At 33.8% G+C, this 26,893-nt stretch overlaps 1 protein-coding gene across 3 annotated transcripts; it reads left to right on the forward strand.

Annotated features, from left to right (window-relative positions):
- The first annotated feature begins 1,391 nt into the window (after positions 1-1,391).
- On the forward strand, positions 1,392-26,213 carry LOC140151004 (uncharacterized). 3 transcript variants are annotated; one of them, XR_011858881.1, is made up of 3 exons: positions 1,392-1,889; positions 24,180-26,028; positions 26,086-26,213. XR_011858881.1 is itself a non-coding variant. In XM_072173190.1 (2 exons), the coding sequence occupies exon 2, from the start codon at positions 24,185-24,187 to the stop codon at positions 25,916-25,918; it is 1,734 nt and encodes a 577-aa protein (XP_072029291.1). In that variant the 5' UTR covers positions 1,392-1,889; positions 24,180-24,184; the 3' UTR covers positions 25,919-26,213. The 3 variants fall into 3 exon arrangements, 2 of the variants coding, with proteins under 2 accessions (XP_072029291.1, XP_072029292.1); XM_072173190.1 differs by having other exon boundaries at positions 24,180-26,213; XM_072173191.1 differs by lacking the exon at positions 1,392-1,889 and adding an exon at positions 18,626-22,005 and having other exon boundaries at positions 24,180-26,213.
- Positions 26,214-26,893: the final 680 nt, after the last annotated feature.

The following is a 26,893-nucleotide window of genomic DNA, read 5'->3' on the forward strand; positions in this document are numbered from 1 at the left end:
AGGATGATTTGAACTAATGACCTTCCGTGCAAGCACTCTATAGGATTTTCTCTGGTGACGTGATCATCGGTCATTGATGGCCTCCATCTTTTTCTACCATTTCGCCCAATTTCCCGAACTTTGATGACTTTTTTCTCAGAGTTGGCAGTCTTTGGCACTGAAACGAGTTAGCTAGTTACGATTATACACATATAAACTATTAAATTAAATAGGTTTCATGTACCGGACTCAACCGGAACATTGTGCATTATTTAAGAACATTTTGCATCTATTTTTCATCGAAAAAGTCACCAAAATCTTACCTTATTTGCTAAAGATGAAACTCAGCAAAAAAACGGCCGATTTTGATGACCTTTTCGATGTGTTAAAGGACGTTTTCTACACAACACGATCAAGAAAACAGTTTGACTGTAGATCCCAAAACAAAGCTACTATACATGTTCAGAACATCAGTGAAATTCCATAATCTTACTTCTGGGTAGCGTTTGTTTGTTCTTGGATGGGTTTGTTATAGTTTTTTTTTTTTAATGATTTCGCCAAGCATCGATCGCGGTAAATGGATCATACATGAAAGTAAGTACCATTGATAGCTTTTCTTTTCATGCGTCAATAGATAAGCGGATTAAAACTTGGCCGATCGAAGTCGTTGTGGTTCCTTCTCATCTCTTTCTTCCATGGTATAATCGAGTGGGACATGACCACAAGTGAATTGAATAGAATCTCCGGTTAAAATCAATGCTGTATTGATTTGATTAAATCACTTTCAATTGACACTAGATAAGACTCGTAGACTCAAACGCAGGATACACGGGAAGAATATTACACTGTCTCGGTGTGTTTTTATTTTTGGAAAACCCTAAACTTACGCAAGATAATCATATCAGCTTTTCCAGTTTGTCTTTTGGAAAATGAATAAACCATAACAACAAATTCGTTTATTTTGGCTCACCGTTCAGCATGTTAGTCGCTGAAGGCTCGACCCTTCGGGGTCTCGCCTTCCGAGCGACTAACATGCTCACCATACCTCAACAAGACACCGATTATCTATGGTAATGGTCTGTTTCTCACCCTTTATCTACTACTTAGTACAAATCCACATCTTACAAGACGTTTATCCAAGTTTCTAACATCACACGTCGTGATCGTTAAAAGGTACTTTTGGGTTAACTTATTCTTATGAAAACAATTACCGGTGTGATCTGATTTTGAAGGAATTTTGCGACGTCCGGCGTGACAAATTGTTATCTCTCAAAAATGTCAACTCGTTTGGACCCTTTTAACACGTCGATTTAATGACAACATATTGGTATTTTGTATTCTTGTGAAAATCTGCCAAATTGGAATATTTCCAAAGAAGAGCGTATGCCTAAAACACCATCCATGAACACAGAAACTTAAGAATTTTAAGTAGACCTTGAAAAATGTAAATGTTCCAGTTGCACATTGCATAGTCCAGGTATTGTCTACCTATTTGATGTACTTCACAAATTGTTTTGAGTTGAACTTGTTTCAAGCACAGCATCCACAGTTCAATATATTGATCGTTACCTCTCTTCACATTCAAGTAGGGTACTTCATTTCCTGTGATCTTGCTAATTTGCATATTACTTCGCAGCTTCCTGTTTCTATTCAGTTCTTTCATCTTGACGCCAATTCACGCCAATATACGCCATTTGTGATCATCTCCGTCATGACGATACACTTTACATGATTGTAGGAGTGAAATGTTTTCTGAGTAAGTCTTCAATGATCTTACATGTCTAGGGAAGCTGCTTTCATATTCCATCGACATTCCGACATAACCTATTATATTTTGCTCCTGGACTGAAGGCCATCCTGACGCTACAAAAATCTTGCCGTGTTTTGTTCAAAAGGAATATATTTTCCAGGTGAGTTTTCAAAATGTATATTTTGCTGATGAGTGATGTATCTAAAGAAGTTGTTTACTTGTCCACTCTTTTGGCTCCACAATCGGGAGGGTCGGTCTGATTTTTTGTTGAAGTTTTTTGTTTGTATTTTGACACGACGGATCACAAAATGTTGTTAACCCGTTTTCAAAACGAATTTGTGTCAAAGACACGACAAAAGTAATGTCTCATTATCTAAATGAAGAGCTTGTTTCCAAAAGGCGCTAAATCCACTTTTGGAAAAAATTGAGTTATTGGTACCAATGTATAGTGTTACATCATAAGTTTCACGGAATCAAACTATTTTTTCCAAAAGGAGCTTAATCCCATTACAGGGTGGGTCAGAAATTTGACTTTTTTTCCAAAAGGCGCTAAATCCATTTCAGTTTGTTTCCAAAAGGCGCTAAATCCATCCGACCAATGACCGTGCTCAGTAGGGAATTAAAGACTAAAATTGCATAGGACTATTCTCCTGTTGACAAGGCAACTATTGATCAAAATTTAAATCACAAAAGTTTAGAATTTCAACTTGTACACACACTAGTACACCCCCAGCAAGCACAGACGACGCTTTACGTGCAAAATGTAATGATTTGACAGAATTTTCGTTGTAAATTTTTTGAAAAAAATTTGCTCAATTTGTTCACATTTTCAAGCTTTTAGTAAATAAATATCATTACATTGTTGAAATAAAGTGCAGTTTGCTTTATAAAAAAATATTTGTGTGTATTTTGTTTAATATTGCAAATTATTTTGAATATCATTGAATATTTTGTTTCCAAAAGGCGCTAAATCCACGGTTATTGGATATTTTGTTTCAAAAAGGCGCTAAATCCACTTCAAGCTGTTAAATAAAAGAATACTTACAATTAAACATTATAATCAGGATCTCAAAAATAGGTGTTTTTGTAGTTACTGACATGAGAACTAACATTTAAAACCAAAAAATAAATGAATAAATACCAATAAGGCTTTTAATTTAAAAAACGATGATTTTCTCCTATTTCACTAATATGGATTTAGCGCCTTTTGGAAACAAGCTCTTCAAATAGTGAAACGAGTTGGTCCACTTTCATTATAATCGCGGATGCGGAGGTAGTTTGTTGTAGGCCGACTAACGTAAAATTATTGTTATCGTGCAGTGTGCATCAAGGAAAACTACAGAAACATAATAATTCCTGTGTGAACATTACGAACTTAGTCACTACATGTCTTTCCACTCAGGACCAAAGTATAGGCTATATAACAACAGCAGGTGGTGAAAATGATGTCTGAAAAGAAAGAAACAAGTTTGCAGATTAAGAAGTTTCTGACAACGTTTCAGAAACAGAATCATGTGTAAAACTGACATTATTTTACTTTTTTAATTTCTAAAATTTCTTTGTTAATTTCGAATATGACTTTCATAAATCTATACACAAAAATGTAAAAACAAAAGTTCTAAACAAAATTATCACGAAAAGTAATAAACTTTCTTTCTTTGTGTTCGTAGTGGAATCAATAGGCCTATAACCTATAGTATAAGTAGTATTTTATTCGTGAACTCTTGCATGCATATGGAAATAAAATGTTTTGTTTATTTTCAATATTTGATGCGCACTGAACGATAACATTATATACAATACCAATCAATTGCACAACAAGCTTGATATCTTCGATTATGATGAAAGCGTCCCAAATCGTTTTATTTCACCCTCTAGATAATGGGACAGCACTTTTGGACCTGTGTATTAAATGAACCAACAAGTGCCTCTGGTAGCTATTAGACATTTATTTCAAGCACGCTTTTTATTTTGATTTTTTACATTGAAACAACAATACAATGTGGTTGTATAAATTGTTGTTTCAGCAAGTATACATTGCTAATTTTAAAATTTAAATTTTTTAAAAATCCTGCATCCTGATGAAACTGTCATCAAAATCAATCATTTGTTTATTATATGAAATATGTGCGTTTATTTCCTGAACAGTATAAACTAAATGAAATGACATGCTTCCTTCTGACTGAATCTGAAAACTGCCCAGATTTTCATGTTTACTGCTTCAGTAACTGAATGGTCTTTTTATACTTATTGCCACTACAGGGCGAGTGTGATGGACAAAGGCAAAAAAGAAATGGAACAAGTTGAAGTATTCATTTTTAAAACCTTCTACAAATTCTATATTCATTACGAACCTTTTGTTAAAATTATAGTAATCAGCATTTACACATTATTAAAACCTATAAAGGCCTACGCGTGTAAACATGCAGATTTTTTATTTTTTAATTTTTTTAATAGATTTTATGATTAGGGGCCGTCTATAATTTTCCCCATTTTAGGCTACGTATAAAGCCTACGTAACACACCGACACCGCCTGGCTAATAATTATTTGGTGCAGAAGGGACACTAAAATGAATACACGGGATCGATACACGTGAATTGCTATGCACGATTTTGATATCAGACGAAAATCTTCGGATACCGGGTTAGAAAATGATGAATATCTCCCGTAAATGATTTTTTCTCAAGAAACCAGATCTGGTCTCATACACTTGAAAATACGTGTTGAACAGATAATAATAATAATATTTATTTGAATTACTTGCAATACAAAAGTAACAAAATAACAGTACATTTGACTTTACATTTCTTAAATATGACAAAAGCAAGTAATTCAGGATGAGTGAATGGGCTAAAAGTCCAAACACATACGTGCCCACTCATCCTGCACATGAATAAATAGTTAAAACTCAAAAGTACATAAAATAGCAGAAAAAAAACATTTCTCAAAATAAAACCATTATGAAATCTTGAAACAAATATAGGCCTATACGTAATACCACAAGATCATTTAAGCATATTCAAATAAAAAGATTTACATTCAGACTTAAATACAACAAGATTATTAACATGATGCAATTCAGAGGGAATTCCATTCCAAAGACGTGGGAGGGAAACAAACATAGAATTAAAGAAAGATGAAGATTTGGCAGTTTGGTGCAACAGCCTAGAATTATCTAAAATACTTCTTTGAACCAGAGAAATAAAAGAAGCAGGCACAATCTCATTGATTATTTTAAATCCCAAGTCTAATCTTTGACACTAACCTTGCCCACAATACTTGTCAAAGAAACTGGGCGGTAACTACTCACATCATCCTTGGGCTTTCCAGAACCCTTATAGATAGGGACAACATTGGCCTCTTTCCAAGCACTAGGGACTTGACCATCCTGTATAAAAACATTGAACAGATCACATAACACTGGAGCTAGTTCATTACAACAAACCTTCAAAAAGACAGGAAGTATGCCATCAGGACCAGGAGATTTGGATGACTCAAGATTCTTAAGAACATCCACCACTTCACTTACTGTTATAGGCTCAAAAGAAAAGGGGGCTGCACCATGTGAAGGAATAGAATCAGGCAATATGACTCAAGGTCAATAGGTTCATACATATCAACAAACTTGCTTGAAAAATGAGTATTGAATACATCAGCAATATCTTTTGGATCAGTAATTACATCATTATCAACAGTAAAACAAGTATTATCAGAACACTTTTTGGAAGAAGCAACATATGACCAAAATTTCTTGGGATTACACTTTTACATTTCTAGAAATATCATATGTATAATTTTTATGACTTTTTCTAATTGCAGCTTTCAATTTATTACTACAGTCCTTAAGGGCTGGGGTATGAACGTTTGGACAGTATTTATTTTGGGACATCAGAGCACATCAGACATATCGAATTGCATTCTGAATACGAAGAATGTCATTCTGATATCAAATAATTTTGATTTTTGAAATTCGCAATTTAATACACATTTTATGGCAAATCATTAAAATTGATATTTTTGATATTTAACAGTACTTGAAGTAAACTTTATAAATCTGATGATTGATACTTAAAGTGTATGTAGGTGGGATGAAAAGCCGACGATCAATTGAAAATTTTGACCTTTCGTATTGAAGATATGGATTTTTTTTCCCAAAACACCAAAAAAAAATAGGTCTTTTTGGGAAAAAATTCCATATCTTCAATATGAAAGGTCAAAATTTTCAATTGACCGTCGGCTTTTCCTCCCTGCTACATACACTTTAAGAATATATCATTAGATTTATATAATTTACTTCGAGGGCTGTTATATATCAAAAATTCGAAAAATATCAAATTTTTATAATTTGTCATAAAATTTGTATTATATTGTGATTTTCAAAAAATGAATTATTTGATATCAGAAAGACATGCTTCGTATTCAGAATACAATTCGATAGGTCTGAGGTGCTCTCATGTGCCACAAAAAATGCTATCGAAACGCAATAAACGCTCATTTTAGATCCCTTAAATTGCTGCAATGCTACAGGAGACTTACTTACTTTAGATCTTTTATACAACATCTTTTTCTTTGTACATAATTTTCTAATATCCTTATTGATCCAAGGTAATGAATTATTTCTTTTAACAACTTTCTTTGGGACCGAATTATCTATACAAGACATAATAATAGACTCGGCCTTATTCCACATAACATTGACATTATTATTAAAACATGAATACCAGGGACTATTTACGAGCAAATACTTCATTTGATCAAAATCAGCCTTATTTAAACAGTAAACAGACTTGTTAATTGGCTTAGTCTTAAGAGGAGACATATTCAAAATACATTTAACTGCCGAGTGGTCACAACCATGCAAATTATAAGTGGAATTACAAGATGATACAAATGATGGATCAGAAACAAAAACCAAATCAAGAAAATGATCAATACCATTTAGAGTCTTATAAGTAGGCTCTTTAAGAACTTGTGTAAAACCACTTGAGTGCATCACATCAAGAAGACTATTTGGCAGAGAGCCCTTTGTTGCATGCTCATTAATCCAATCAATATGAATGTTAAAATCACCAACAAGAGAACACAATTTATAAGATCTATTTGAAGCTTGAATTTTGCTAAGGTTATCATCCAAAATCTCCAAATATGATAGTCGCTAGAATGCGCTTTGAAAATTGGCCGTGCGCTTTGAACTCAAAATCTAACCAAAACTCTAATTTTATATTGCGTTGGTCCAGTATGGCTACAGCGTGTAGTACAGCTGCACTCACTACTAGGCAGTATAAAAGTCGATGACCATTGACCTCAATGGGGTATAGGCCTACAAGCTTATTCACGCACAACCAAGATCAATACCCGGCTATTGTGAGTAGCCTTAGTCATGTCCCTCGACTAATTATTCGTCTCAAATAGCTTCAAAGGTCTGAACCAAATGGCCAATCGTGGCTGTGGATTCAACCTACCATGGCGATTTCTGCCATGAAGATATAGGGTCGATGACACTGTGCGTAAGGGGATGGGTAATAAACTTGTTAACTAATTAACATACACACAATGACATTGGGGGTAAATCTAAATGATTTTTATCATATATATTTTTTTTTCAGACAACATGACGAGACCTAAGCGACAATGGGATTTACTACTAGACCCAGTATGCAAGTATTGTACAAGAAGATTTATTGAAAACATTCCACGTTATAAATCACATCTACGCAGCCATGAGCTGAGTATTAAGCCTTATTGGTACAGCAATCCAACTTTAAAACCAAAGGCTGGTTGTGTGCAGATACAAACGAAAAGACATCAAAAACGAAGATGTAAAGATCGCAAGATATCAAAAGGGGTTCTGGGTCATTTGAATGCAGAGAAGCATAAGCGAAGTGAAGTAAAGAAACTTCATAAATGCAGCTATTGTAACAAATTATTCCGACAATTAGGACACAAGAAAGACCATGAAATGATTCATACAGGAGATAAACCTCATCAATGTAACTATTGTAACAAATCATTCAGCCGATTGGGAAACAAGAATAAACATGAAAAGATTCATACAGGAGAGAAACATCATAAATGTAGCTATTGCAACAAATCATTCAGTCAATTGGGACACAAGAAAATACATGAATTTATTCATACAGGAGAGAAACCTCATAAATGCAGCTATTGCAACAAATCATTCACGACATTAGGATACAAGAATACGCATGAAATGATTCATACAGGTGAGAAACCTCATCAATGTAGCTACTGCAACAAATCATTCAGCCGATTGGGACACAAGAAAGAACACGAAAGGATTCATACAGGTGAGAAACCTCATCAATGTAGCTACTGCAACAAATCATTCGGCTATTTGGGACACAAGAAAGAACATGAAATGGTTCACACAGGAGAGAAACCTCATCAATGTAGCTATTGCAACAAATTATTTATCAGGCTAGGGGACAAGAAGAGGCATGAAATGATTCATACAGGAGAGAAACTATATAAATGTAAATACTGCAATAAATCATTCAGTCAATTGGTAAGCAAAAAAGAACATGAAATGAGCCATACAGGAGAGAAACCTCATCAATGTAGCTATTGCAACAAATCATTCACGACACTGAGAAGCAAGAATATTCATGGAAAGAGCCATACAGGAGAGAAACCACATAAATGTAGCTATTGTAACAAATTATTCCGCCAATTGGGACACAAGAACGAACATGAAAGGATTCATACAGGGAGAAACATCATCAGTGCAGCTATTGTAACAAATCATTCACGAAATTGGGAAACAAGAATGCCCATGAAAAGATTCATACAGGAGAGAAACCTCATCAATGTAACTATTGCAACAAGTCATTCCGCCGTTTGGGAAACAAGAATACGCATGAAATGATTCATACAAGAGAGAAACTACATCAATGTAAATACTGTAATAAATCATTCAGTCAATTGGTAAGCAAAAAGAACATGAAATGATCCATACAGGAGAGAAACCTCATCAATGTAGCTATTGCAACAAATCATTCATCAGATTGGGAGACAAGAAGAAACATGAAATGTCTAAGAAACACAGAAAACTCATGGACGCAGCTTCTTAACAAATCACTCACCCAACTCAATGTACAAGTGATCCAACTTTGGGTTCTTTTTATCTTAAACCATGTAATCATGGTAATATTCTTTGTAGATGTCTCGCGCAATTGAATCAGGTTTATGATGACATCTTTTTTCCTTCATCAAATGAAAATAATAATATGTGCCAATATGATTGTTAAATCACCATTCATCTTTTTGAACGTACTTTAACATGTTTAGTGTTGCTGAAATTTGTTTTTTCGAGTAATTTTCTTTTAACGAATGTTTGTTAACGTAAATGTATTCGGCATCGAATATGACTTGAAACAGATTAAATAACGAATGCTTGGTGAAAATATTCGCCGTCGTATAGAAAATCTGACCTAATAACCTGCTTTTATCAGCAGCAAGTTTACAGTTTTGTTTTGTAGCTATTATCTGTTTCAACTCCAGTGAGTTTTCTGTTTTGTAGCTATTCCGTTTCAACTCCAGTGACACCTCATGAACAATCAGAACTACAATTAATGCTACATGGCTTTTGATTTGTGTTTCTTCACAATTGCACCAAATGTTATTAATAACCTTTTGTAAAAGCATTTGTTCTGATTCGTAGATCTCGTAGGTCGAATCAAGCATGTCAAGTGAAGTCCTAACCCGATTGGTTTAATGAATTTGTAAACGTTATTTATCAACTTTATGTGAATAAGATTTTTGTATTCTTAATGTTAAGTTCTGCCAAATCAGAATCTTTCCAAACTAATATACATCATTCTGTTATTATTAATAGTTTCCTGGTTTTATTGTTATATGATGATGAAATTCAATAAAAACACAAAATGCCTGCACATGTATATTTGTGATTAAGTTAATGTTTATGTATGTATATCTAATTATATATCTTCTCTCAACTATACAGCCCTTTAAATACCCCGTATGTCTCAGCAAGAGCCCAGTCCATAACCAACTTTGATTTGAAAATTGACAGAGCAATATCTATCTATCTTAGAATATAAATATCAAAAAGCACAAAATCAAAGCCAGAAAATATACCACTGAGACTCGAACCGTCAACCTTTGGACTACGAGTACGAGACTCCACAATTCACCACACGCACAGTCCGAGCCCAGAAGAGGTTTTTTAGATGATTCGGATAACTACGTTTGCACAGTATTATTTTATGGGACCTGGGAGCACGTCAGACACACTAAATTGCATTCTGAATACGAGTAATGTCCTGATATCAAATAATTTTGATTTTTTTTAAAAATTCCCCATGTTGAAGTTGTGTTTTCTTCGGTGAAATAGTGCTACCTGCAGTAAATGGCATTAAGTAAATATAAATGATGCTTTCCTCAGTATATGAAACATTTCATTCTATATTCAGTTGATAACATGTAGAAATAATGTAATTTTAGCAGATAATAATATCTTCAGTAGATAGCAAAAAGAAATTGTCATACTGAAATAATGTAATCTGAAGTAGATAGTAAATTGAAGGACGCTATCTTCGGTGGATGTCAAATTGAAACAATGTTATATTCAGTAGAATAGTAATTGGAAAGCAAGGCGAAATATTATTTATTTTAGCTATCAATTGAAATTACGGTACGTTATATTTAGTAGACAGCACATTTAAATTATACCGTCTTCGGTAGGTAGCAAATTGAAGCGATGCTATCTTAAGCAGCTAGCAAATTGAAATAATGCTATCTTCAATACGCTGCAAATTGAAATCATGCTATCTTCAGTAGATAGCAAATTGAAATCATGCTATCTTCAGTAGATAACAAATTGAAATCATGCTTTCTTTGGTAGATAGCAAATTGAAGTCATGTTACCATCAGTAGATAGCAATTGAAATCACGCTGTCTTTGGTAGATAGCAAATTGAAATCACGCTACCTTCGGTAGATAACAAATTGAAATCATGGTATTTTTAATTAACGATATTTTTTTCACTCTTTTGAGTCTTATTTATTATATGCCTTAGGTCTATCACATAATTTGCCTGGTAAGCGCCTCATAAAGTCAAGTTTTAATAATACGAAAGGTATTCCAATGTATAAATTAGGAACAGGTTTTACAGCTTTATCAAAATCTCAAAAGTAAAATTGTGACAGGTCCATGCGTAATCATTAATCAGCTAATTCGTGTTTGAACAATTAAAATGTAAATATTTCTACAAAATGATAGTTTTGTCACGCTTACACCATATCAGGACAGGTACATGTATATTTTGTCGATTGGTGGGTTATTCTACTACAAATCCACGTCTTTCGCCCATAATTACTCTTATGAAAATCATCATGACCTGATTTTGAAGAAGTTTCGCGACGCCCGGATTAAGGCATGGTAAATGGTTAATATCTCAGGGGTTTCAAATGGTTTAGAACTTTTAATGTGATGATTTTATGACAGCATATTGATATTTGTATTCTTATGAAAATCTGCCAAATCGGAATGTTTCCAAAAAGAAGAGGCTTTTCTTATATAATTAATTATTTGCCACTCTCTCAATACTTTATATATACGGGTCTATCACATAATTTCCCCGGCGAGCGTCCCATAAAGTCAAGTTTTAATAATACGAAAGGTATTCCAATATTTAAAGTAGGAACAGGTTTACAGCTTCATCAAAATCTCAAAAAGTACAAAATTGTGACAGGTCCATGTAATCATCAAAACAAATAAAAACCTTCAGATAACAAATTCTAAGTCATTATGTCACGCTGACAACTTATTTGGTAGAGTAATTTGTTGATTGGTCAGTTGGTTGGTTATTCTAGTACAAATCCACATCTTGCAAGACATTTATCCAAGTTTCTAACATCACAAGTCGTGATCGTTACAAAGTACGCTCGTACTTTTGGGTTGACGTCTAAACGTCTTTCGACCATAATTATTCTTATGAAAACAATTACAGGTATGATCTGATTTTGAAGGAATTTTGCGACGTCCGGCGTGACAAATTGTTATCTCTCAAAAATTTCAACTGGTTTGGACCCTTTTAACACGTCGATTTAATGACAACATATTGATATTTGAAAATCTGGCAAATTGGAATATTTCCAAAGAAGAGCGTATAAATGCCTAAAACACCATTCAAGAACACAGACACTTAAGGTTATTAATTATTTTAAACTGTTGTGATTTGGTAGTTCACAGCATCTTACGAATGGTAGTGAGCCTTGGCAAAAATTGCATTGCTCAATTCATAGCGAGCGTGTAGAAGAATTAAAACATCACAGACATACTTTTATAGGTGCTGCGGTTCTTGAGTTACGTTGTAAAGAGGGCTGAAACAACAACACTTTTGTAAAACGTACATAACTAATTAACAACAATAAATTAAGCAAGTTTGCAGAGTATACGATTTGTAGAATGAACTTTTGCAAAACATCAAGGTGTTAATTTTCAATAATATATTGATCTAGATAATGAAAATCAATTTTAGGTTGCTTTGACCAACAATACCTCGTCTACCCTTAAGAATTTTAAGTAGACCTTCTTGAAAAATATAAATGCTCAAGTTGTACATTGCATAGTCCAGGTATTGTCTATTTGATGTACATATATTTCAATTGTTGTGAGTTGAACTTGTTTCAAGCACAGCATCCAGTTCAATATATTGATCGCTACCTCTCTTCACATTCTCAACATAATACAAACTTTTTATTCATTCACTAATTAGAAGTAATTAATCTGCAAACTCATACGACAGTATACCAAAATATGCACAATTTGAAAACCTATGTATTAATAATGATACGTCATGTGATACGACAGTATGTCAAAACAATAGCCAACTGCAGTTACACGGTGGCCTATGGCGACGTATCATGATACGACTGTATGTCAAAATGTCAGAATGACGTTTTCGGGGGGGGGGGTACATAAAAACCATGTCGTATCACACTAATTAGTGCCATATCTCATTAACTAAATCCATTTAGGTCTCAAAACTTTGCGAATATATAGAGTTTCATTCACAGATTTTGAAAGTTATATAACTCATTTTGCCCAATTGAAGCAATTTTGCGACGTCCGGAGTAACAAATTGTTATCTCTCAAAGATATCAACTGATTTGGACCTATTTAACCTGACGATTAAATGACAACATATTGATAATTGTATTCTTATGGAAATCTGTCAAATTGGAATGCCTAAAACACCATTTAAGAAAATAGACATGTTAAAGATTACTAAGTAGGCCTTCTTGAAAAAATGTAAATATTCCAATTGCACATTTACCTATTTGATGTCTTCACTAATTAAGTTGTTGTTTCAAGCACAGCATAGTGTGTGCTATGTATTATTTTTTACCTATCTTTTAATATTATTGTTGTACCCAATTAATTTTGGTAATACGTGTAATTTAAGTTAATATAGTAAATTATTCTAAGTGTTTTGTAATTATTTATTTGTATTTTTGTATGTAATAACTGGGCCATATGGAAGAACAGGGGAATACTTAAATTTTCCCCTGAATATGGACCCAGTATAAAGAAGAAATAAACAAACAAACAAACAATTCCGTTTTTTAAAGTTGCAAATCTTTTAAAAACTAGATTGTCTCAGCAGCAAGGGACATTAGGCTGTCATGTGCATCTAGGTGTAGAGGCTTATCCTCTTATTCCCACTTGAGCATTCTCAAGTACACTTAAAGTTTTTTGGTCTCCTGGTCAATTCAGTTTTAATTTAGGGGTTGTTGTCATGTTGTTATAGCAACAAGCTCAGTTTTTCTGTCCAGTCAGCTGTCACTTTAGTGGTGTGCAGCCATTCAGGTCTCCCGTCTTATTTTTTCATTCCTTTGTTATGTCCATAGTTCTCCTAGTGATGCACTTGCAATTGTTCCTTCGATCTTGATGGACCAAAAAATTTTGTGCTCTTGGTAGTGAAAAAAGATTACAGTGGTAGTAATCTATAAAGTATATGCTTGATAACTATACATTACTGCATCAGTGGATGTTCATATTTCATTAATATTTAAGTGTATAGAAGCGCTATTCAGCATCCACAGAGCAGAACTGGTTTTGTCATTTCATGGTGGAATTGGCCATCTGCATCTACATCTAACATCTAAAGAAATACTGGACAGGACCAATTGGTATCGACGTCCAGACTCTGGTGGCATCACAAATGTCTAAAAACAACTCAACTGAGGGTGCATAATCCAAAGGTGCGCATAAAAACAGTGACTGGTGCGCATAAAAACAGTGACTGGTGCAGAATGGCTTAGTTTGATGCGGCTGGGTTTGAATCCACTGGCTCGCCTGTGTACAGCTGAGCTGAGTGTGTCTGTATGCTCCAGACCTTGGTGTTGAACAATTTGCTTGATGTTGACTCATGGATGATGGATGCAGGAAGTATGTTCCACTGGGTGATGGTACGGGGGTAGAAGCTATACATGGTTCTGAAGCCTTCGGCTTCACATTGCTTACAAAGAGGCAAGTAGTCAAAACATTTCTCCGTAAATGCTTTGTTTGAGACTGAGACAAATCAATTAAGTATTTTATATGTCTTGGTGTTAGTCGATTAAATGTAAGTCGGCAGAAACTTTCTAAAATTTGGGTGGTGGCTTTATCGCTAAATCTTTTAATTTGCTTGTTTGCATTTTTTATCACGATTTGGATACGATAATAGATTAGGCAATGACAGTTGTTTATATTATAAATTTTCTGCCATTATTAGCTCATGCATTACCAGTATGATAAGATGACATATTAACTCACATATTGAGTATCATTTAATGGATTACATGTTGCTCGAAAAGAAATGGTCAACGTGCAAATCAGACAGAGTATTTGGACATGTCTATTAATGGGATGGAGATACATATTTATTTGTCAGGCGAATGTAAGCCTTAAAAGTTAAGATTTGTATCATGGTTGCATACCTTATCTGCATGCAAGTCAGTTATTAGTAAATAAAATCTAGAAGTTGCGTATCTTGGATCAGGCTTACATACCAACCATTAATATCAACATAATAATTAAGGTGCAAAGGTATCAAACAATGGGGGGAAAGCACATATAGTTTTCTTCTCTTTGCTGTTTGTTTTTTTGTGGTTATATTTCAGAAGTGTCTTCCGCTGATATTGCACATCAATTGCGGTGAGGATTGCATCATATGTGGCTTGCGATGTGAATAGACCCATAAGTTACTCAAGCTGACTAGTTGCATTCTCGGCCATGGCAGCAATACGTCGTTTAAATATGCACCTCAAAAATATTCAAGAAAGAAAAGATAACGGAGAATGATAATCCTGCAATAACAAATTTGGCAGAAAGTAAATTCAGCAGAATTGAGATGTCAATTTACATGTGGTATGCATCAGCATATTTCTTCAGCTCAACAGGTATCGAGAGGAATAAAGTTTTGTTAGAATTAGCTTCTTATTCTTCCACAAGCAAGAAGAACAATACAAGACGAAGTTGAAATTGTTATGACAGTAGCTGATGACGTTCATTTCACTTTAGATGAACAATTTAAATTGGCATCGGATACCATTACTAATGATTTTCTTCTGTCATAAAACTTGGCGAATATCCCGTTTTACGATATCAGTCGTTATTCTTCAGCAAAATACTGTTAACCGTAAATAATGCTCATCTAATGACTCAACTATAGACTTGCAATTCCCACGATTCTGAAATCTAATAACTCGGAATACAAATAGAGACTATACATGTACATGTGCATTATATGTAAATTAGATACATTTCATATTGCATAGTTTTACAGAACTGTTGGCTTCAATGAAATACCGGTTAAATTTAAAAAACAAGGTATATTTTTATGCATCAATACTTTATCAACCTGATATGATGTCCTTTATGTGATGTCTTTTGCTATGTACAAATATAAAACCATTTTAGTCTTATGGGATGTTGTTCATCATGAAAACCAAAATTTATAATCTAAAAGACAATGAAGTTAACGCTTTCTAGGACACACTTTTTACATGCCCTAAGGTGTAGAAAAGAATTGCAAAATATAAGAGACTAGGTCGATATTACAAGGGACACTTTGCATCATTTATGCATACAGCACAAGTTGCATAATGATTATAATAGGTCCAACTTTTATTTGCACAGTGATTAAAATTGTCTTAATATGAAATATGTAGGCCCTACTTTGCATCATTTACGCATACAGGATAAGTTGGATAATGACAGTATATAAATGATGGTATTTATCAATGATGTAAAAATATGTCTATTATAATAGGTTCAACTTTCTTTTCACAGTAATTTAAATTGCTTTAAGATTAAATATGTAGACCCTATTGGATATTACTATTTATCAATTTTGCATTACTTATCAATAAAGAAGAACACAGTCATAAATATAGAAGTCTAGATTCGTGTTCCAGGATGATGGTGGCTTGCAAATACAAGTATAAGCACATGCAAGATGTGAAACATCATAATAAGCTTGTCATTATAAATTATACTCAAAATTATGAATGGATGTAAAAGAGTAGCCTAAAAACAGACCAGACATCCAATTAGTAAAAAACAAAACAAAAACAAAACAAACAAAAACAAAAACAAAAACAAAACAAAAATAGATATAAAATTTAATTTCTAACAACAATAATGGTCCTTACATTTATATTATATTTATAGTTGGTAGAATGTGGAACATATTTAATATTCTGTGGGAAATTCAATATTTGCATTAAATTCCGGTTCAAGTAATTCAAACTTTGTATTATTTGATGCTTTCGTTCATATGGAAAAAGAAAGCAACAATGTGTAAGGTAATTAAAAATATGAAAACATATATACATTTTTTTTTTTTAATGTATTTATATTATGCCTTTTGCCTTCTATGTATAAAGAACCCCTTTGGAAATAGGCCTTTGGGCTTAAGTGGCTATCCTGTGATATCTCCTTGCTTTGTTTTTTTTTTTATGTGTATCTTATGTTATTTATCTTAATGCATTTTATATCTATTTACCTTGTATTGTTGTATGTGTAATATGGAGATACCGAATAAAATCGTAAGGTGAATAAAAGATCACAAACGATATCAAGTTTTAAAAGTTTAAAAGGGTAGGTGATTATTGAATATTCATGGAACATTTCAATGTTTGAATAATTTGTGGTACAGATAATATTTTTTTTTTCAATTCTTGAAAAAATTATTAGTAGATAACTGTTCGATTTCTACTAGTTTAATTTTGCTGTACTATCGTGTTTAAAGGGGTATTGAGAGTTTTAACATTATCATTTCATTTCAATATGTTATAAAACTTGTAGTTGTTTTTTTTGGAGCATAATTGATCAATTTGTGTAACAGATATCATTTTCAGAAAGAAAAAACAAATTATTAGTAGATACCAGTTCAATTTATTTTTGCTGTACTACCATCTATAAAGGGGTTATTAAAGCTTTAACATTGATAATTGTGGATGATTAAACGTATTCAGTGCAACGCACTTAAGATTATTTATGAGATTATTAGCTTTGGTAACTTATTTCATTCATCTGCAAGAACTTTTAAGTTAGCAGTGAGAAAATTATTCTCTGGGTTACCATTCATTGGTAGTGGATTACTTTATTTTATAAATGTCACTTTTAAAATTGGATCAGGTAGGCCCTATTCATGATCTGTTATCATTAATGGGTCTTTGAAATGGGAGCTACAGTAATATTTTGTGTGGCTCTGCTCAATTGTCAAATAGCTATTTGTTATAATTTCTTTCAAAATTTGCCATTTACAGCTATTTCTGGTTTTGTTCTCAAGATCAAATAAGATGAAAATATCTCTAGATAAATACATTTCAAGGTTAGGTTCAGTTAAAAAACTGAAATTTGATGCTTATGTCAATTTGCACATCATGTGAATATTATGTGAATTATTTCATACTGTACACTATTCTGTCCATCCTTAAGTATGTAGCCCATTTGATAACTTACACTAAACATGCTTGGAAATTGCAGCAAGCGATATTGTATGTAAAGCGATATCTATCACAATTAATGGTGCTATCTAATCATGCTAATTGTATAATTTATATATATTATATACATTTCATATAATTTTAGAGAGTATATATATATAGAGAGAGAACAACTAAATATATTTCTATTTCATTATTTTAACACCAAACAGACAAATAAAAATCTGGTTGCTATGGTTTGTGCAAAACTATTATTATAGGTTAGTTGCCTGAGCTTGACAACTTATTAAAGCAATTGCAGTCTTCTTTCCTTGACAACTTATTAAAACAATAATTGCAGTCTTCTTTCCTAAAAGTTTGTCATGTTTATGCGTACTCATTTTTTGGGCTTGGTGCATTTAATGCAACTATCATTATACCTATACACCTGTATGCTATTATAATAGATCCCTGTTTAGTTGTTTCATAAAACATATGGTTTAAATTTACTTGTACAAAATAAATTGCCCCATTTTTGATTTAATAACATTTGCTTTTATCTTATTGGGTGTATGGGGTGATGCAATATTTTCCTATGTTTTCGGTACAGGCTGTATTGTAATAATTTGGTTGTTCTAAAATAAGAAGAAAAAAAAAAAAAAATCTTCGGTGTATATATTATATTTTCCTCACTGATCATCAATAGAGATTTTGTAAGAAAACCACTACATGTGTAAATAAAAATTTTCAGCAGCTGATTACTGGCTGACATCAATATGATGGCGGTGTGGCTGTCCTATTTAGATATGACAGCTTTCATTGGTCCTTAGAGGGGTTGGATTGGTTCAAGACTCTTCTGGAGCATCATGAGGCTTTTTGCTTTTCCACCTTTGTACATTTGATTTGAGGGAGGGGGGGGGGGGGGGTAATCAAGTTTCTCCATTGAGAAACTTGGTTGGCATTGTTTATTCTTTTGGAGATTTCTAATTATTTAATTGCGGTTAAAAATGCTGTTTTCCAATCCAATCCTCTGTTTGATCCAAAGATGTATCTGTTTAAGATATGCTTAAGATTTGATTAAGATGAAATTGGTTAAATGTGATTCAGAAGTCAACTTTTGTTTGTCCAGCCTGTATGGTTGGCTTGTACACATTTTTCCAATAATTCGTGTGTTTATTGATTTATATGAAGATAATCAATAATTCCAAATGCTTGCTGCAATTAATTATCTCAATGTATATAATTTGTTTAATTGATATGAAATCTGTTATTATCTCAATATAGTCTTAATTTCTATGAGATTGTGAAATTATTATAAATAAGCTTATGTGTATTAAATGGTCCTCATGATCGTGGGGCAATGCGGAGTCTATTCTTTGCGTTGTTGTGCTTTCCTGCTGTCTCGAGACAATTCCGTTTTTTATAGTTGCAAATCTTTTAAAAACTAGATTGTCTCAGCAGCAGGGGACATTAGGCTGTCATGTGCATCTAGGTGTAGAGGCTTATCCTCTTATTCCCACTTGAGCATTCTCAAGTACACTTAAAGTTTTTTGGTCTCCTGGTCAATTCAGTTTTAATTTAGGGGTTGTTGTTATGTTGTTATAGCAACAAGCTCAGTTTTCTGTCCAGTCAGCTGTCACTTTAGTGGTGTGCAGCCATTCAGGTCTCCCGTCTTATTTTTTTCATTCCTTTGTTATGTCCATAGTTCTCCTAGTGATGCACTTGCAATTGTTCCTTCGATCTTGATGGACCAAAAAATCCCACCCACCCTCCCAAAAGCTGGAAGGGTGAATCAGTTAACTAAATATGGTTAAAGATACTCCAATAAAATGGTATGTCCAATTATGCTGCTTTATGCTTAAAAATAGAGGCTTTGTATGGAATTTCTTTAAATCTTGAAGAATATCATTAGTAGATTGTCTCCACTTTCTACTGCGTTTTATAGAAGGGGAATGAATGCTTTGTATGGAGTTTCTTCAAAACCTGAAGAATCTCGTCAGTAGATTGTCTCCACTTTCTACTGCGTTTTTATAGAGGGTGGGGGAGTTTCTTCGAAACCTGAAGAATCTCGTCAGTAGATTGTCTCCACTTTCTACTGCGTTTTATGGTATTGATTGGTTTTATTGGGCTATTGAATGCTTTGTATGGAGTTTCTTCAAAACCTGAAGAATCTCGTCAGTAGATTGTCTCCACTTTCTACTGCGTTTTTATAGAGGGTGGTGGAGTTTCTTCAAAACCTGAAGAATCTCGTCAGTAGATTGTCTCCACTTTCTACTGCGTTTTATGGTATTGATTGGTTTTATTGGACTATCGAATGCTTTGTATGGAGTTTCTTCAAATCCTGAAGAATCTCGTCAGTAGATTGTCTCCACTTTCTACTGCGTTTTATGGTATTGGTTGGTTTTATTGGGCTATTGATTGCTTTGAATGGAGTTTCTTCAAAACCTGAAGAATCTCGTCAGTAGATTGTCTCCACTTTCTACTGCGTTTTATGGTATTTGTTGGTTTTATTGGGCTATTGATTGCTTTGTATGGAGTTTCTTCAAAACCTGAAGAATCTCATAAGTAGATTGTCTCCACTTTCTACTGCGTTTTTATAGAGGGTGGTGGAGTTTCTTCAAAACCTGAAGAATCTCGTCAGTAGATTGTCTCCACTTTCTACTGCGTTTTTATTGAGGGTGGTGGAGTTTCTTCAAAACCTGAAGAATCTTGTCAGTAGATTGTCTCCACTTTCTACTGCGTTTTATAGTGGGCTATTGGTTGCCTTCATGCTTTTCTCCCTTTCTACTGCGTTTTTATACCAGGGTTATAAATGCTTTGTTGCTTATTTGGAGTATCTTTATTTACTTGGTTGTAAATAACAGTGGATTTAATATATTATATATCAGTAAATGGTTTAAGCATTGATGCCAGATCTTGCTGAATACAAAATGTTCGTTTGCTAGTGTTGGCATTGTTTATTCTTTTGGAGATTTCTAATTATTTAATTGCGGTTAAAAATGCTGTTTTCCAATCCAATCCTCTGTTTGATCCAAAGATGTATCTGTTTAAGATATGCTTAAGATTTGATTAAGATGAAATTGGTTAAATGTGATTCAGAAGTCAACTTTTGTTTGTCCAGCCTGTATGGTTGGCTTGTACACATTTTTCCAATAATTCGTGTGTTTATTGATTTATATGAAGATAATCAATAATTCCAAATGCTTGCTGCAATTAATTATCTCAATGTATATAATTTGTTTAATTGATATGAAATCTGTTATTATCTCAATATAGTCTTAATTTCTATGAGATTGTGAAATTATTATAAATAAGCTTATGTGTATTAAATGGTCCTCATGATCGTGGGGCAATGCGGAGTCTATTCTTTGCGTTGTTGTGCTTTCCTGCTGTCTCGAGACAATCATCCACAGTTCAATATATTGATCGCAACCTCTCCTAACATAACCCTTCACGTCAATTAGGGCACTTCATTTCCTGTGATCTTGCTAATTACTTCACAGCTTCCTGTTTCCATTCACTTCTTTCGCTGTAACCCTTGTCGCCACTCGCCACTTCTGCCCATCTCCTTCATGACGATACACTTTACATTATAGGCCAGAAATGTCTTCTGAGTGACCGAGTCTGCAATCTTACACGTCTAAGGGAGAATATCAGCTGCTTTCATATTCTATAACTTATTTGTACTGAAGCCCATTCTAACACTACAAAGGCCTCGCCGTGTCAAAAGGAATATTGTTCCCGGGTATTTTCCAGGTGTCATTCCATAACTTATTTGTACTGAAGCCCATCCTAACACTACAAAGGCCTCGCCGTGTCAAAAGGAATATTGTTCCCGGGTATTTTCCAGGTGTCATTCCATAACTTATTTGTACGAAGCCCATCCTAACACTACAAAGGCCTCGCCGTGTCAAAAGGAATATTGTTCCCGGGTATTTTCCAGGCGTCATTCCATAACTTATTTGTACGAAGCCCATCCTAACACTACAAAGGCCTCGCCGTGTCAAAAGGAATATTGTTCCCGGGTATTTCCCAGGCGTCATTCCATAACTTATTTGTACGAAGCCCATCCTAACACTACAAAGGCCTCGCCGTGTCAAAAGAAATATTGTTCCCGGGTATTTTCCAGGTGTCATTCCATAACTTATTTGTACGAAGCCCATCCTAACACTACAAAGGCCTCGCCGTGTCAAAAGGAATATTGTTCCCGGGTATTTTCCAGGCGTCATTCCATAACTTATTTGTACGAAGCCCATCCTAACACTACAAAGGCCTCGCCGTGTCGAAAGAAATATTGTTCCCGGACATTTTCCAGGTGAGTTTTCAAATGTATCTTTTGGTGATGTATCTTAACATAGAAGTTGTGTAATTGCTCACCCTTTTGGCTCCACAATCGGCAGAATCAGTCAGTCCGAATTATTTTTGTTATTATTTATTTCTATTTTGACACCACAAATCACAAAATATTGTTAAACCAACTTTAAAAACGAATTTGCGTCAAAGGTATGGCAAAAGGTATGTCCCATTATCTAACTAGTGAAACGGGTTGAATCACTTTCACTATAATTGAAGCTATAACCATCCCAGCAAACACAAAACGTTTTCGACATCATTCGCAAAAGGTTGTAAAAGGTTGTCAGAAAATGTTTAAATGACGGGTTATATAAATGGTATATACAGGGTATAAAACGTTTTAATAACATTCAAAAAATATTTTAACATAATGTTATTTAAGCATTGACAAATATTTGGCAAAAAATGTTTGTAAAAATAGTTTACAATAACATTTTGAAAACATTTTAAAAATATTGTTGTAGTGTGTTTTCATACAAAAAGTTTTAAAACGTATTCAAATATAACCCGACATTTAATATTATTAAAACGTTTTTACCTAAACCAAAACCCAAAATATAGCTTGTTTAAAACGTTTTAAAAACATTTTTGTGTTTGCTGGGATAGTTTGTTGTAGGCCTACCACTTAAAATTGCTTGGTATAAAAATATCGTACAGTGCTCATCATGGAAAACAGCAGCAAAATAATAACACCGTTTCGTATGCTTTTGAAGATATTTTATAGAGTTCATGAAAAATATACACATATTCGCGGGTGAACGTTAAGCACAGTCACTACCTGTCATGCCATTCATATAACAACGTTTAAGAAAACAGAATAATGTGTAAACATACATTATTTTACTTTGTTAATTTCTAAAATTTCTTTGTTAATTTCTAATATGTCTTTCTTAAATGTAAATTTAACAGCTCAAAACAAAATTATCATGAAAGTAATGCACTTTCTTTCTTTGTTTTCGTAGTAACGTCAATAGGCTTATGAATAGTTTTTTATGCATGAACTCTTACATGTATATGCAAATAAAATTATCTGTTTATTTTCAGTATTTGAAAGGAAATTAAAGCATTATTATTTTGTTGTTGTTGTTGTTGTTGCTTTCTTTACGTGGTACAACAAGCTTGATCTTCAACAATGATGAAAGCGGCCCGACTCGTTTTATTTCACCCTTTAGATAATCGGACAGCACTTTTGGACCTGTGTATTAAATGAACTAACAAGTGCCTCTGGTAGCTATCAGACATTTATTTCAAGCACGCTTTTTATTTTTATTTTTTACATTGAAACAACAATACAATGTGGTTGTATAAATTGTTGTTTCTGCAAGTATACATTGCTAATTAAATCATGCATCTTGATGAAACTGTCATCAAAATCAATCACTTGTTTATTATACGGGATATGTGCGTTTATTTCCTGAACAGTATAAACCAAATGAAATGACATGCTTCCTTCTGACTGAATCTGAAAACTGCCCAGATTTTCATGTTTACTGCTTCAGTAATTGAATGGTCTTTTTATACTTATTGCCCCTACAGGGCGAGTGTGATGGACAAAGGCAAAAAAGAAATGGAACAAGTTGAAGTATTCATTTTTAAAACCTTCTATGAATTCTATATTCATTACGAACCTTTTGTTAAAATTATAGTAATCAGCATTTACACATTATTAAAACCTATAAACATGATAAAGGCCTACGCGTGTAAACATGCAGATTTTTTATTTATTTATTTTTTTAATAGATTTTATGATTAGGGGCCGGCGGGCCGTCCATAATTTTCCCCATTTTAGGCTACGTATAAAGCCTACGTAAGAAAATGTCGACATGTTTGAGTAATAAAAAATATGAAAGTGCATTTGCAGTTATTCAATTTAGATTCGGGCTGCATTTTCAGCCATTTTGATTTATTGATGAATCTCAACAAAATATCCCTGAAAATAATATTGGTATAAATTCGAGTCTCCCTTTCGTCAAACATGATTTAAATTCTGGGCAAATTTTCTGAGATCTAGCCGCACATCCCCAACCCAAACAAAATTCGAGAACCCCCCCCCCCCTTAACTAACTAATTAACATACACACAATGACATTGGGGGTAAATCTAAATGATTTTTATCATATATATATTTTTTTTCAGACAACATGACGAGACCTAAGCGACAATGGGATTTACTACTAGACCCAGTATGCAAGTATTGTACAAGAAGATTTATTGAAAACATTCCACGTTATAAATCACATCTACGCAGCCATGAGCTGAGTATTAAGCCTTATTGGTACAGCAATCCAACTTTAAAACCAAAGGCTGGTTGTGTGCAGATACAAACGAAAAGACATCAAAAACGAAGATGTAAAGATCGCAAGATATCGAAAGGGGTTCTGGGTCATTGGAATGCAGAGAAGCATAAGCGACGTGAAGTAAAGAAACTTCATAAATGCAGCTATTGTAACAAATCATTCCGACAATTAGGACACAAGAAAGACCATGAAATGATTCATACAGGAGATAAACCTCATCAATGCAGCTATTGCAACAAATCATTCAGCCGATTGGGAAACAAGAATAAACATGAAAAGATTCATACAGGAGAGAAACATCATAAATGTAGCTATTGCAATAAATCATTCAGTCAATTGGGACACAAGAAAATACATGAATTTATTCATACAGGAGAGAAACCTCATAAATGCAACTATTGCAACAAATCATTCACGACATTGGGAAACAAGAATAAACATGAAAAGATTCATACAGGAGAGAAACATCATAAATGTAGCTATTGCAACAAATCATTCAGTCAATTGGGACACAAGAAAATACATGAATTGATTCATACAGGGGAGAAACCTCATAAATGCAGCTACTGTAACAAATCATTCACGAGATTGGGAAACAAGAATAAACATGAAAAGATTCATACAGGAGAGAAACATCATAAATGTAGCTATTGCAACAAATCATTCAGTCAATTGGGACACAAGAAAATACATGAATTGATTCATACAGGGGAGAAACCTCATAAATGCAGCTATTGTAACAAATCATTCACGACATTGGGATACAAGAATACTCATGAAAAGGGTCATACAGGAGAGAAACCTCATACATGTAAATACTGCAATAAATCATTCAGTCTGTTGCAAACTAAGTTACAACATGAAATGATTCATACAGGAGAAAAACCTCATCAATGTAAACTCTGTAACAAATCATTCAGCCAATTGGGAAGTAAGAAACAACATGAATTGGTCCATACAAGAGAGAAGCCGCATAAGTGTAAATACTGTAACAAATCATTCAGCCAATTGGGAAACAAGAATACGCATGAAAAGATTCATACAGGGAAGAAAACTCATGAATGTAGCTATTGTAACAAATCATTCACGACATTGAGAAACAAGAATATTCATGGAAAGAGCCATACAGGAGAGAAACCACATAAATGTAGCTATTGTAACAAATTATTCCGCCAATTGGGACACAAGAACGAACATGAAAGGATTCATACAGGAGTGAAACCTCATCAATGTAACTATTGCAACAAGTCATTCCGCCATTTGGGAGACAAGAATACGCATGAAATGATTCATACAGGAGAGAAACCTCATCAATGCAGCTATTGCAACAAATCATTCACGAAATTGGGAAACAAGAACGAACATGAAAAGATTCATACAGGTGAGAAACCTCATCAATGCAGCTATTGCAACAAATCATTCACGAAATTGGGAAACAAAAATGCCCATGAAAAGATTCATACAGGAGAGAAACCTCATCAATGTAGCTATTGCAACAAATCATTCATCAGATTGAGAGACAAGAAGAAACATGAAATGTCTAAGAAACACAGAAAACTCATGGATGCAGCTATTTAACAAATCACTCCAACTGAATGTAAAAGTGGTCCAACTTAGGGTTGTTTTTTCATTTAAAATCATATAATCATGGTAATATTCTTTGTAGATGTCTCGCTAAATTGAATCAGGTAAAACCATATAATCATGGTAATATTCTTTGTAGATGTGTCGCTAAATTGAATCAGGTTTATGATGAAAACTTGTTTCCTTCATGAAACGAAAATAAAATAGTAGGGGGCTAATGAAAATGTTAATTTTGCCGCCCCTTGCAGCAACAGCCCGAAAAGGTTGACCCAATTTTTTCCAGCCAGGACGGCTCTCAAAATATGAAAAGTAGGTTTCACAAATTTTTGTTCAAGTAAAATTTTATAGGTGTTACACCCCCCCCCCCCGTAATTACCCTCACCGCCTACAGGTGTTGCCCTGTTGACAGTCAAAAAGGTATAGTTTCTGTAATTTTCCATAATTGTTTGCCCTTTTTCATTGATAATTATCCTTGCCGCCCCAAAGTCCCGTCCTTTTTCTTTAGTTAGTCTTTTTGCCGCCCCTTTATCTTCCACCGCCCCTTCTTTTTTGCCGCCCCCTGTTTTACCCCGGGGCTCCCCTCCCAAATACGCGCATGTGGACCATAATTGCCTATATATCATCATGACCGGCACTTTTGTTTTCGAAGTTTTTCGTAAATTATGCTTTACTGTTTCAAATTTCCTCTTGTAATACTCTCTTTTAGATTATCGCATTAAACTGTTTAATTTGTTTCTGTATTTCTTGAATGTATTAAGCTTTTCATTACATGGCTTCTGTGCATACCTCTTATACAACTTATTTTTAGTGTTTATGCATATGTCTCAGCAAGAAACCAATCCAGCAGCACACCTGATATTTTGCCCTATAACTAGATGACATACCTCATAGAGAAGCTATTCATCATTATAACCATATCTTCAGTAGATAGCAAATTGAAATAATGCTATCTTCAGTAAATATCCAATT

The sequence above is a fragment of the Amphiura filiformis genome, chromosome 4, assembly GCF_039555335.1.
Source record: "Amphiura filiformis chromosome 4, Afil_fr2py, whole genome shotgun sequence".
Classification (NCBI taxonomy): Eukaryota; Metazoa; Echinodermata; class Ophiuroidea; order Amphilepidida; family Amphiuridae; genus Amphiura; species Amphiura filiformis.

Bases quoted from the DNA above. Each gene is read 5' to 3' on its own strand.
- LOC140151004 (XM_072173190.1), top strand. From the start codon at position 24,185: ATGACGAGACCTAAGCGACAATGGGATTTACTACTAGACCCAGTATGC.